Here is a 14,470-nt window from a genome sequence, read left to right as displayed (position 1 = left end):
CTACTCGTAGCAGATAGGAAGAAGATATTACTTGCCTGCGTCTAGTCAAAGGATTCCTGTCTTTTGAAAGGACATTAGGGAGCTCCTCTACTGCTGTGATTTACATTAGGCAGCTCTACAGTCAAGGAAGATATTTGAAGTACTTTCTTTTTTGAGTAGTAGTACCAGGATTTTTAAAATTGCTCAGCAGACAATCTACTGGCTCCTGAAAGACGGTGTCGATGCTCTCGGATGGGTGTAGCCTTGAATGAGAGAAAATAGGCAGCAGAGAGAATATACTGGCATCAGTGGAAACCTCTGTCCTGCAGAGGGGAGCGTGTAAGGGATTCTGCCTTCATCAACTGGTTTGTTTCTAAGCAAACAAACAGCAGCGCTGTGGTGCGGGACCAAGGGGAAGGTGCCTTCCAAAACGCTCGCGGTTGGTGAGGGTCTGTGAAATAGCATGGCAGCCTCTTGGTGTATCGGTGTTTGCTTTAAGCCCAGCCTATGCAGTGAAAGCCCTTTCTTACCGGGAGAGAGTGTGAGAGAATGCAGCGCTGCTAAAGTACACGTTTCGCCCTCGTTTTGCCCCTCGTGAAGTGAGGAAAAAAACTAATGTTTTGCTGGTGTTATCTTCAAGGGGTGGCTCTGTGAGCTGTTACGTTGGAAAGAAGATCCCTCACCAGAGAACAGGACCCTCTGGGAGAATCTCTCCATGATCCGAAGGTTCCTCAGTCTTCCTCAGCCTGAACGTGATGCCATTTATGAACAAGAAAGCAATGCAGTTCATCACCATGGTGACAGGCCTTCCCACATTATCCATGTGCCAGCAGAACAGATTCAGGTTAGTTTACCTTGGCCAATCCCGCAGAGCGCTAAGTAAATAAAGCTTTAAACGGAGCAAAGGAAATTAGTGTTTCTTTCCTCCTGGCCAGGCTAAATGCAGGTCTCCCGGTATGAGATAAGAGCGCGCTGCCATCCGCCACCAGAGTTCAAAGGAGAGCGTGCGACCACGCACAGTTTTTGTTTCGGTTCAATGGTTTTTCGCAAATGTGCATGGACGCGGTGGCGCAGAGGCACCTGCGTGCCGGGCAGGGCGAGCCTCCATGCTGGCTGTCCCTGCCTAGACAGGCGTCAGGACCGAAAGGCAGAGGCGTTTGCCACCGGTTGTCAAACGCCTTACCAGCAAAGCGGGAGGACCTTGTTGTGCTGCTGTTCAAAAGCTAAGCTCAAACCCTCGACAGCGGCGGCTCGCCCCGGGTAGGAGTGAAGGGAAGGGGATTTCTCATCCCACTTTAACCCCAGTCGAGGCTGGGGCGAGTCAATGTTTGTTTGTTTTTCCTTCAGAGCCCCTCTCCCACCACCCTTGGGAAAGGAGAGCATAGAGGCGCTTTCTTACCAGGCCTGCTGACCGCTGGACCTTGGCTGGGTGCTGCTCCGCAGGTGAGCTGGCACAAGGACACCGTGTCAGGGAGAGAGAGGAGGGGATGCAGGACCCACGCCACGCAGCTTGGAAACAGCCGCCCTCTGCTCCGGGGCAGCCCCGGCGGTGCCCCCTCCTCCGGGGGCTGTGCCCACCCTTTGCTCACACGGGCATCGCGAACCGGGAGCGTGGCTGGCTGTTTTGCTAAATATTGTAGCCCAGGTCAGCAGTGTGGACTGCTGTCTCTCTGAGCTGGGGACTCTTTAATCCCTTCTGATGAAAGACCGGAGGTCAGCCTTTTAACTGCTCCCTCTTAAAGGGCAGAGATTATCCCATGCTTTCCCAACCTCAGCTGAGACCCAGTGTATCATTTTATTACCTATACAGAAAAATATTTACAAAGCTAGGACGGATAGCGTTATCTCGCAGCCAGAAACAACACGAGTGTATATTAAAGATAAAGCAAACTGAGTAAGACAATCCCTTAGGATATCAAGTACTAAAATAATTGTGAAAGCCTGGAAACTTGCTATTTAATTTAGCAAAAAGAGAGAGAAAGATCTATATTAAGTAATAAAACAGCACTTGTTTGAAAATGTACATTGTTTTTAATAAAATCGCTTCTTAAGGGGATAAAAGGAGAAGCTTATGCACAGTATAAACATTCAACCACTATGCCACTTACTTAGATTTTCTTGCCTTGTTGATAAAAGTTGTGTGTTTGCGCTCGCAAATATTATTCACATAAGCAGTTGCATTGTAATCTCTTAACATGACTTGTAAGAGTAAGGATTGGGAGATTGGGCCTGAGTTTTGCCTGTGCTCTTCTACATGGTAATTGTTGTAGATGCATAAATATGTAGCTCAGACACAAGTTTTCAAACTGTATATATGAAGCCTCCAGTCTGGTAAGAATTTAATGTGCTGGGAGTAGTCTTGAATCTCTTTGGGATTGAAGCCTTGAATGGGACTGCTCACAGACCATAAAACATGAAAGGATGTGAACAGAGATGAGGCAAGAGCCCTAATTCTACTAGCATTTGTGTCAGATCTTACAATAAGAAGATCACTTAAAGCAGTGGCTTCTAAACCATGTGTTGAGACCGATGTGAAGTCTCCGCAACCACGAGTGGCACTGCAAAGTGGACAGAATTATAATTCCTCCAATATTTATACTATTTGTACAGTATTTTGTGCTTCTTAGGGTCTGCAAGTGAGCTACAACTTGGAAACCACTACCGAGACACAAAAAATTCTCGAGGGGAGACTCGCAAAGGGAAATGAAATCTAGTGATAGCAACTGCTTGTTTTGCTGCTGTTGTTTTTTAATAATAACTGGTGGTTTGTACCATATGACAAGAAATTCGCTGATCCAAAATATCTTACTAACCAGTGCTTCCTGTGTTGTGAAGCAAAAGAATTGTCAACAAAACCAGTAGCTGATAAATTTACTTTTGATTTTAAACATGATCTTATAGTGTACTGTACTCCGGTGATAGATGAGAAAAACATTTCTGTCCCTAGGGCTCAGTGCCTCACCTTTTAAGAATGTTTCTGAATCCACGCTTGCAAAACTTCATTTTAAGCTCTTGTTAATTATTTACATCATGATTTGCTTTATCTTATTCTTCTGATGTGCATACTGGCTCATTTTTATTGCCTGTGTTTTTGGAATGCAGCATGTTCCCTTCTAATAATAATAGTGCAACTTATTTAGAGCTTTGCATCTTAGTGCTTTATAAATATTAACTAAATAATCCCCAGCACAAACACAGAAGCAGGTAAATATGTCTGTTCCCTGTTTATACGTTGGGATGCTTGAACACAGGCAAGACAGACCCTCTCCGAGACCACAGGCAAGAGAGGTCAGAGCCAGAAGGGGAAATACAGATTTCCTACCTCCAGATCTCTTTGTCCTTGCCGAGGCTGGGTTTGACAGCATGACGTTAGGCGCTTCCAGCTAACACATTCTTTCGTAATGTTTGCAAGTTTGACGAGACTTCGGTGCATGCTAAGGTCAGATCAGTAGTGGGATATTTCTGCACCTAGCTAAAATGCTCTCCTTCTCCCTGATCCCCCCAGTCCCTTCGTCTAGCTATTGCTAGAGATTTGCAGCCCTTGTTTTTGGGCAGCAGCTGCTGCTGCTGGCAGAGCTCCTGTGCATTTGCCCTCATCTGGCACTTTTCTCACTTTGCCCTTGCTACAGTTCTGGCTAAGCTGGTCAAGTTAATCCTATAGTATGTCACCTACTTAGCATTTTGTCTTGTCTGCACTTGACTCATGGAGCATGTTCATTAAAATTTGTCAGCTAAGGGAGCACCAATGTCTCGTCGTCGGCGCTTTCAGTCAGACAAAGCCAGTCTTTTCCTTCCACACCTCTGTCCCTATCCCACCATTCCTTTATCCCCCATCTCTGCTCGCACACATACAGACACATGCGAGATATGCAGAGAGTTACTAACTCATATTTTAATTCTGGTTCAGCAATAATGGGCCTTTTTTTTTCCTTTTTTCTTTTTCCTTTTAGTCATTTAAACTTACTAAGCCTTTGTTTATAGCTTGTAATTTCCCCCCCGGATTTTCTTGGTAACACAAAATATGAGCAAGAATACACGTACAAAAAAAATGCTGTGCTTTGTCTTGCAGCAGCAGCAGCAACAACAGCAACAGCAACAACAGCAGCAGCAACAGCAACCAGGTCCCAGACTACCCCCAAGGCAACCGACAGTAGCATCACCAGCTGAATCTGAGGATGAAAATCGTCAGAAACCCCGACCGCGAACAAAGATTTCTGTTGAAGCCCTAGGGATCCTACAGAGTTTCATACAAGACGTAGGCCTGTATCCAGATGAAGAAGCAATCCAGACTCTCTCCGCTCAGCTTGACCTGCCCAAGTACACCATTATCAAGTTCTTTCAGAACCAGCGATATTATCTCAAGCACCATGGGAAGCTGAAGGACAATTCTGGTTTGGAGGTGGATGTTGCAGAGTACAAAGAAGAAGAGTTGCTCAAGGATTTAGAAGACAGCATCCAAGACAAAAATGCAAACACGCTTTTTTCAGTTAAACTAGAAGAAGAGTTATCGGTAGAAGGGAACACAGAGATTAATGCTGAATTGAAAGACTGATCTAAAAGTATTATTTTCTTTCAACAGTGCCACTGGTATTTACTAATGAAATGAAAATTCCATCTTGCGTTCTGTCAAAAACCTTTATTATTCATTGTTTGGCCAATGAATCTTCCAAAACTTGCACAAAAGTTGAAAAAAGGATAATGCAGACTGCACTAGATGTTTTACTCTGTTTTACAAACTGCTTCGCAGCAACAGATGAAGCGTTGAGGATTGTTTGATATTAATTTGTGTTCACTGGATACACTGTGAGTGTACCCAATAAGCATGATACCAGTGATTTTGATTCTGGAGCCTTCAGACAAGCATTACAACTTTTGTGATTTACTGTTTTTTGTTTCTGTTTTGTTCTTGTTTTTTAATTATTACTGTAGCACTCCACACTTGATCTTTGGAAACTCACATTTATTTAAAAAAATAAAATAAAAAAGAGTTTGTTACTCTTGTTCTATTGTATGTTACAAAAGAACTATAGACTGTGGAATGCAGTTTAAAGATAACATATGCCAACAAATGCCTTGTATTATATGGCACTGCCGTAATTCAGATTTGTTTTCTTTTGGAAATAAAGGTCACTATTTTTTTTTCCATTCTCATTGTTACATGGTTTTAAAGAAAATGAAAAAGAAAATGTGAAACACAGTTTAGTCCTCATTATTTATTTGTAGATCCTGCAGCATCATGTTGTAATTAATTTTTTTGGAAGTTTCCGTTAAATGTAATATTGCTTCTCTTGTTATCATACTGATTTTTTTTCTATTTATAAATGTATTTTGATGGGCAGTAAAACAAAGTGTCTTAAAAGTTTTAAATAGAGAAAATGTGCTTTACACAGTTGCCTATAAAAAGTGCTCTATGTTATCCAAGCAATTCATACTATAAGCTTCACTCTTATTGTTGTATGCAATTTTTACTATCATGCAAATAAGCTTAGGTAAATAAAACTAATAGATCACCTTAGAAACTTATGCAATTAATGTGAAAATAATTGATGTTTGCAATGTGTCTTCCTTTGGTTTACAATCAATTTTAAAGCTACAGCTGTATAAATTTTCTGTATAAAGGTGTATTTCTTTTTTATGAGTTTATTGCTATGAAAACACCAGTTATTTTGTTACAGCTGGCTGTTTTTATAAGTGTATCACAATTTTCTTTATGCAGAAATGTTCTGACTAGGAGTGGTTATTGACTGTAACTACACAATTAAAATTGTTTGTATGGTATGATATGGCAGGGGTTGTCTGCGTATGTGTGTATCTGGGAGGAATAACTTGTTCTTAGTGCACATTGTACCTTCTTGCCACTGCTTTGAAGATGACATTTCAATTGTTCTCCTTTAAAATCACAGGCAGATTTTTTTAATGACCTTCTTAAAATTTGAATTTAGATAACATACTTCAAAAAGAAACACAGTTTGGTTATGAAAATCATAACCTGTCTTTTCTTGGTTTAAAAACTTGCCTGCCCAGCAGAGATAGCAGGATATTACTGAGTCAAAAGGCTATCAGGCATAAACATATTTACAGTCCCTGGCAGTAATGCACTTATAATGGATACAGCTGGTTTTATTTTACACTAGAATTATGCTAACACTATTCCTTGCACTAATGTACAAACATTAAAAAACCCCATTAATAGTAACAAAGGAAAGATGGGCTTTGCACATAGCAGTCCTCTTCTAAGCAAGATTATTTTTAATGATCACTAATAAGGTTCTTGATAAAGCCATAATAATTGGTGAGCTCTAAATTTATGCAAGGCTCATGTCTAGGCTAGAGAGAAATCTGCGGCTAAAAGTTGTGAAGTACACACTTGTTATTCTCTTTTCCTGGGAGAGAAACAATTTGCACCCGGTGCGATTTGGGATTCGAATTCAGCTCAGCTCTTCTAAAATGACTAAAAGTTTGCAAAACTCAGGATGAGTTTCAAAGGTTGCAGCAAATTTCTCCTTTTAGCTCCGTTAAGTTCTTTAGGAAGACAACAAAGCAGGTTTTCATTCCACACATGTAAAATTGCCGCTGGTTGCCCGGATCCTCTGTCACAGTGCCCTTGGGGTTCCTTGAGCAGCTCCCAGCTGCGGCACCTCTTGTCTGCTACTGGGACTGTGTTGGGGCTGCACCATGATTTGGGCTTGGGGTCCAGTCCAGTTAAAAGAAAAGAGCCTTAGTACCACCCTGGGAGGGAAACAAGCCTTAGGAGGGAAACAGATGTGTAATTTGGCATTGCAGTCCAAGGGAAGGACAGTCAAACTATGCCCTCGCTCAAGGGACTTGTAGTAGCTACAAAGCTATTGATAGTCCAAAGCCGTGCTGATTGCAAAAGGGCAAAACCTAAGCCTGGTCCAGGAAAGCCACTGTGGTCACCGTTGAATTTCTTCACTTATTTCAAATGGGATCATTGCTTTGTACAGCCACACAGCTGCTCGGAGCTAGGACAGATCCCTGTTCACAGCCGTGGGACAGGAGGAAATGTAGCCCGGGCAATGCAAGCTGATTTGATGTGCAGGACAATACCACTGGCACCCTTGGGCTGGCTGAAGTGCCAAGTGACCGTTACAAGAGGGCTGCTTGATTAAAAAAAATAAAATATACTTTTAAACTAATATGCATGCATATGCAGGGTAGAAGGGAAAGCGAAGGAAAGACTTTCCTAGAATGTCCCTCTCTTCACGCTAAAAGCTAATACATGCAGTACTCCTAATACCAGAAACAGGGCAACAAGTACAACACCCTATAAAAGCATAAGAAGAAATGTTTATAAAATTGTCTATGCTATTCTGAAAGCAATTTCCTTTTCTTTTATCCTTTTAAGTTTTATGGGTGCTGAAGTAGAGGCCGTGTGCGCTTGCAGATGGTTATTATAGCTGTTTCTTTTCCATTATCTTCATTTTTCTTTCTCCTAGCCTAGCTGAGGTTATCTTCCAAGTAGTTCAGCCTCTGTAGTCACATATTACCTGCACAGAGGTTTGAATCAGTGCATTTTTGTGTCCCGGTGGGTGGGCTGCAAGTACAGTCTTTTAACTTGGCCTAAGTGACCAAAAGCATTTTTGTTAAATCCTTAGCAGCGTTTTCAAAGGTGATATGGGTATTAAGGATCCCAACTTTATGTGGATGCGAGAGATTTATACTGTTAGGAGTTAAGCTACTACAAGCATATGCCACCTTGACTCATGGACGAGTTAGACTACCTAGAAAATTACCTTATGTTCTTTTCTGTTCCTTTTTCTCACCATCTGGCATAATCCTACAAAAAAAAAACCTTTCCATTTCTGCAAAGGTTAAGAAATCAAGCTGGACTTCCGTAACGAAGAACACAAATTGAGACGTCAAAACACTGTTAGTTGGGAAGTTATTAGTAAAACTCACTGAGTAGGACTTCACTGAAAGTGTATGAGTATTTCGTATATACTTAGGGAGGTATGGGGAGAGAATATTGTTTACTAGGAATAAAATTTAAGCTGCAAAGAAAGCCAAATGCCTAAAAAAGAGGCAACTGAGTGCTGGGTGGGGATGGCAGGACATAGTTTTTGCTATAAAACTGAAGTTAAGTATTTACTATGTTTTATGGTGTTTACCATAAAAAGTGGAGTATTTTTACTCCCTGCTGATTCCCATTAATCTATATTTAACTGACAAGATTTATGTGTATATGCTAGAGTCCCCAGTGTGTGTTTCTCAAGCCTGAAAGAAAACCAAAGAGGCCCCAGATTCCAAGAGGTCCATGGCTTGGGGGCAGTCTCAAGCCCCAGTTACATATACAAAGGTTGCTTATCATTATAAAGACTCCCTACCCCACAATGCAGGATTTTAGATTTGTGTTTTGTATAGCTACTTTAAATTGGTCAGATGGCACAGGACAAAAATGTCCAGGTTTTAAAGTAAATTATTCCACTTAATTTTTTCTTTAAGTTGGGAAGGTGCAGCAAATGGAGAAAGAAGGGAAGGTTCCCCCAAACCAGTGATTTTGTTTCAGTGATTTACTGAGTCAATACTTTGGTTGTGTGCTGGGAAAGCACCAAACATTGCTAAGTTCATTTGCCAAAGCAAATGCCCCATACGTTAAGGGCGGTATAAATTAGATACCACAGAAGATCTACTTGAGCATCAATTATTAGCAATTCTGTTTAACTTACTGAACTTGTGCTTTTGATGTCAGGTATATTGCAGAGACCAAAGGTGTTTTGATTTTTTACATAATGATTTATATTGTGCTTTGAATAACAGTCCCATAGCAAAGCAAGGATAAAAATACACTCCCAGGCCTTTTTTTGCACACAGATGTAATTTTAGTTCGGTCTCCTCACAGTGCCTTGCGTCCACACAGTGTTGTAGTCCACTACAACAAATGAGCTAATAATTCAAACTGCAATAAGTGATCCTCCTTGGAGTAGGAGTAGCGGTACTTGGTAGCGAGTTTGTTTGCTTTCAGGTTCATACGGGAGCCTTCCCGACCGCTCTACTGCTGGCAATCCTCCCACTATCCCACGCCGCATTGTTTCACATTGGCCTGGCCCTGGTGCCCTTCCTGCTCTGGGTCATCTTGCCCAAATGTCACCTCTCCTGGTTACATGCCAGCACTCAGGTATATGTGCCACAGCTTAATATGAGGCAGCAAGGACTGTATATATCTGATGTCACCTACCCTTTATCATCACTATTCCCGCTGCGAGCCCTGCAGAGTTGCTAGAATAGGCCACTTTCATTGGAAAGAGAGTGACAACTGGAGCAAATCCACCAGCGGGCAAGTAGTTTCTGAGCTGATGGAGTGGAGGGGGCAAGGGGACACGCATCCCAGAGGCGAACAGGAAAGGAAAAGAGGAAAGTGCCGGAGAAAGATGGGAGCATCGGTAAAGTCACGATAGCTACCCTTGCATGGAGGAACAGGCTCCTTTTGCAAGCCGTGCTACAGTGATACCCGGAAATACTTCAAAGTACTGCCAAGACTCTATAGAAAATGTTTCTGACCTGAAACATACAATGGTCTCCAATCAGGGGATTTGCCTTGGCAGGCAAGATCCAGGATAACACAAAAGCCTCCTCAGCTGTCTGTGGCAAAAGAGGTCCCCTAACAGTTTATCCTCTGGTACTGTCCCTGCATGTAGGACGCACAGGATTCTTTTCGTCAGCTGCAGACTGACAGCTACCATGGCAGCTGCAGTTAGGACTCTCTTTCCACATTACGTGCTTATCCACACAATATACTAAAGCAACATCCAGGCTGTAAAACCTCTCATTTTTCTCCAGGATCACATCCAACCACAAGCAGCACATTTGCAGCCTCGAACCCACTTTTCTGAGCTGCCTCCTGCAGCCCAGCTCCTCCTCGGAGCAGACGTGCCACAGGAGTTAAAAAAAAATCAAATGTGTTGTATGGCCCAGATGTTTATCATAGTGCAGGAGAATAGAAAAAACATTACCTCTGTGGGCGCACAGAGTTATATAAGCACGCACAGTTCTGCAGTTTTGGGGCAAATAAGTTGCCCCAAGAGGCTTCAAAGAGAGATTTCATACTGCTATAGTCGTCTTAAAGCATCAGTTGCAATGATTTGAAATTGTTGAGACCAGAAAAATTCATGCAGAGTCCTACTAACTTTGCAGGGGACTTTCTCCTAGAACAGAATTTAAAGCAAAGAGCACTCTGTTTTGTTATTCACATTACAAAATAAACAGCCTTTGCAGGACCAACCTTACAGATGCTGTTGCTCTTCCACATCCACAGTAAAGCAGGACACCATCCTGGTAACAAGCAGCACTGCCCGCAGCTGTGTGTCCCTTCTTGCCCCATCTCAAGGGGGCTCCCCTGCAGGTAGCATGACCCAAAATGGCTTAACTCTTCTTTACTCTCCCATCATGAACCTAAACACGGCCCTTCATCCACAGTCAATGTTTTTACCTGGGGAAAGCAATTTAGAAAACAACTTACCTTACAGCAAACCGCAGCACGGAAAGGTAGACGAGAACGTCCTTTCAAAAGCGTAGGAAAAGTGATTCTTATCATTACCAGCATGACAGCTTGGACTGGGAAATAAGTACAGGTGGTGATGTTGGCTTGCCTTAGTAGGCAAAATGCTATATCCCCAGCCTAATAAGGATTTAAGATCAGCTGAGAGACTGAAGGACTCAGAAAAGGAGGAAAGATGAGAAGAAATATCTAGATAAAAACTTATTGGGGGCAGTCATGCCTAGAGATGGCTGGAGAATTGCAAGACTAGTTTAAATTGAAGGAGATCTGAGTTAGCCACCAGGAAAAACTAAGTGAGGAGCACTTTGTGGTTCACATACTGGATGTCCTGCAAAAATGCAGAAAGAGTGAACAGAGTAACGGAGTTGTTTCAGAGGAAAGATTAAATAGAGAAGGCTTGCAAAAAAGGTAGTGCCAGCTTGCTTCTTTAGCACATACCTGCAAAATCATAAGTGCTGTATGGAAGGTGAATACAGAAAGAAAATTCAAAATTTCTTGTAACACAACTAGAGGCAATGTTTGAAATGATCAACTAGCAGGGTTAAAAAACAGCAAAAGGGAGCAGTTTTCTGCACATTTAACTGCCAAACTCACTGCTATACACACCCCTTCATACCAAAACCACAATAGCTTAAAAAAAAAAACATTTCAAAGAATTTGTAAAAGCAAAGGGTTGGTCTGACCTTTTAAAGAGGCCAAGGACTGCTTTCCACTCTCTAGTGCCGGACAACATGTGAAGGTTATGTTATACTCTTTTTATTCTGTGTCCCAGTGGTGGCATCCACGTGGACAGTGTTCAGCATCCAGCCACGGGCATGGTTGCTTTGAGTCCTCCATCCTCACGAGTGTGACAAATTTGAGTGGGCTGAAATTTGCACTGTGTTCTTGATCAGGTATGCTAGATGCAGTTTGTGTGCTTTGCTCCCCATCTTGTTCACAACTAGATTTTAAAACAACCGATCTGAATAATTTAATTGAGGAGTAGGTCACCTCATATTTACAAAACATTCCCTCCCACACACACCAGCATAACAATTTATACCCAAATCATTTTGGTCATTGCCATGGTACCAGTGCAGTCACTATTCACAACTATGCTCTAACTGCAGCAAGAATAAAGTAAGGCTCCTTTGACCTCATTTGTCTGCAAAACTGGGCCATTTTTTATCATGTGGTACCACCTTTCTTTCAGCCTCCCCTGTGCACATCCCACTTTCATTCAGGTTTAGCTGACCTGTTCCTTTCTCTTCTTCAGAAGCCCACTGGAAAGGTTCACACCAGGGAAATATAAGTGAGGGCTTCCAGGATGACTGGAAAAAAATAGATGTATGTATTTGCATCATCCCCTCATGAGACATGGCTCCTAAGCTTTTTAGGGTGCGTTATGGGATGGCTGGGAGAAGAATCACAGGAATGTACTGGTTTGATCCCAGGTCTCCTCCAGTTGTCAGTGGGGTTTCTGCAATGCACTCTGGGGAGCCACGAGCAGAGGGATGGTCACTGCAGCTGGGGGTACCTCCCCAGGGTGCCGCGTAGCACATGAGTACGACACTGCTTGCAAGCACACTGTTGGACAAAAAAAGCACCGTGGGAAAGCAGATCAAAGCAATGTGATTGCATTTCACGTTTGATACAGCTCATTCCTGAAGCCAGGGTGAATAGCCTAATCCAATGTATCATTCCTGTGCAGGCAGACCCTCGGGCTGGCATCGTGTCCCATGGAGCACTGCTCCAGCGTGCAGCATCTGCCACTGTCTGCCCTAGGGCTTGGCTTCAGACTGCCCTCCTCCTTTCCACCTCCTTTTGGAAGATGCTTTGCACAAACTTTGAAGGCCAAAACTCAGGCTGTTTCAGGCCCTTCAGGGCATTTATTCCCCTGCCACTTCCCGCGCTACTTGATCTTTGATCCACACTCCTGACCTTTAAAGATTCAGAGGGGCAGATTTCCAGTGATTTAGCTTCAATTTCGTGTGCTCTTATTTTTGCAAATATAAGTCTATCTGCTTACCCATTGTCTCCCCTGTTTAATCGATACGTCAGCTGTTGATCACAACCACTGCCAGACAGCTAGTAGATGGGACAATTATTCTCACAAGGACTTTTAAGTCCAGACTTTTAACCCACTGGGTCCAGCATGGAGCAGCTGCAACAGCTCTGAGTAGCAGCTGCCCCTTTTCTACTGCAGCTGCTGAGCTGCTCTCCTGATGGTCTCTGGCTACTTTGCAGGGCAAGAGGAAAAACTACTTTCTTTTCTAGACATGATAATATAAAGGCTTAACTCACTGCTGCTGTAAGAAAGGAGGTGAAACACCACAGCCAGCTCCCACCCAGTGTGGTCATGATGTAGAGTAGCCTAGGGCAGCTCTACCTTGCACCCAGCCAGCAAATGAGTAAGAGGCACAAGACACAACAGGAAAGCTCTGCCTGCCTGTTGGTTTTCACACCTCAGCTTGTTCTTAAAGAGGCATTGGGGCAGATATTCCTACAACCTAAAGATACTTAGAGCAGTCTCAGACTCGGGATCCTACAGCTCCTGGCTTCCAAATTATCTGCTGAGCAAGGGTCTATTGCAGGCTTTTTCAAATCTGCCTCCTGAACTTCACTGGCTGCCTTGGGGCATGGCTTCACCAAACCCATTGGAATAACGTCAAGAAGAAAAACAAAGGAGCAAACGTACCACATGTCATAAATAGTTATTCTACTGAGGAATTTCATACTAACCTTCACACTTTCCAAGACATACTCATGGCCACTGGACTGTACCTCTTCACCTCACTTCCCAAGGATAAGATTGTGTTCGGGCAAAAAAATTGTGTGGCCAACTCATTGACTCAGCCACCTGAGTCCTCCGTTCTGCTGTGGCCTCACAGAGGTCACGGGCCACCAAGCAAAACTTGAAACAGTCTTTGTGTTGCTCTGACTTATGGTAGGATTTGCCTTACATTCACCCAGCACTGAGACTGGGGCTAAAAAAATTTGATTTAAGGCCATACTACCCTATGCCTCTTTGGTTTTGCTGCAAGCACTGCTCATCAGTATCAAACCATCTGTACCACCATAGTTTAGGGCTATGAAGTTATAGCTGCAAAGTGTTACCACTGCTAGTAAGAAGCTGTATGCAACACGCAAGATGAGCAACTGTAACTGCAGTTTTCTGCCTGGCCATGCGGTCTTTTATCCACTTCTTCAGTGCTGGGGTCTTGGCAGGTAAGCTGGAGGGCATTCCCAACATCAAGGAAATTCCCTCCTTCTGCTGATTTCTCCTTCCTGAGCTCTGCCAGAGCCCAAATCATGTGATTCATTAACAGAGAGCAAGACACAAAGTGAACTCATATCTGCACCCTCAGTCCTTTCACAGTACCCGAATGTGAGCTATAGGGCTGGCTGTAGGGGCAGGAAATTGTTTCAGGGGATTTGTGCTGACTTATCTCAAATGTTCACATCCAGCTGTGCAACCTGCAGTCATATCAAGGCACCTCGTTGCCCCATGGAGGGATCCCTTCCAGCGGGCAGATGAGAGGGTCCTTCAGCACAGCCTAATGATCTGATCCGCTGGGGCTGCGTAACAGCATGTTAATGGCCCACCAGTGAAGGTGCCCTAGGAAAACAGCATCAGAGACAAGTGAGGAACAGCACAAGGGGGAAAACGTGAATAGGAAGGATTGCCTTGATACTGAAAAAATGGAAGAAACAATAGAGAGAGGAGGGAAAAAAGGAAATAAAAGACAAATAGATGACTGAAATATACACTAATGGCAGTAAAATGTCCCACCCCTCATCTATACTTTTTTTATTCCAGTATTTCCTCCCATGTCTCACAAAGATTTGCCAGTCTTTTACTCAGCTGGTAGAAACCACATAGAAGCTATTTCCTCCCCAGTGAAGGGAGTGTTTTAAACTTTGATGGACTTGGATTATTCTAAGTTCTTTTTTATTATTATTCTTTCTTTTGGGCTCATAGGCATGATGTTTATC

General features: G+C 43.1%; 1 protein-coding gene across 1 annotated transcript in view; it reads left to right on the top strand.

Annotated features, from left to right (window-relative positions):
* Positions 1-5,766, top strand: part of SATB1 (SATB homeobox 1) — a 75,374-nt gene extending 69,608 nt beyond the window's left edge. Inside the window, exons 10-12 of the mRNA XM_009329516.1 lie at positions 620-823; positions 1,327-1,422; positions 4,049-5,766. Of these exons, the coding sequence (XP_009327791.1) occupies positions 620-823; positions 1,327-1,422; positions 4,049-4,531 (783 nt within the window). The 3' untranslated portion in view covers positions 4,532-5,766. The remainder of the gene's footprint in view (positions 1-619; positions 824-1,326; positions 1,423-4,048) is intronic.
* The last annotated feature ends 8,704 nt before the right edge of the window (positions 5,767-14,470 follow it).

The sequence above is a fragment of the Pygoscelis adeliae genome, unplaced genomic scaffold (genome assembly GCF_000699105.1).
Source record: "Pygoscelis adeliae isolate BGI_AS28 unplaced genomic scaffold, ASM69910v1 Scaffold8, whole genome shotgun sequence".
In the NCBI taxonomy this organism is placed as follows: Eukaryota; Metazoa; Chordata; class Aves; order Sphenisciformes; family Spheniscidae; genus Pygoscelis; species Pygoscelis adeliae.
The sequence above is the reverse complement of the archived record's forward strand: the minus strand, read 5'-3'. Positions and strand labels throughout refer to the sequence as shown.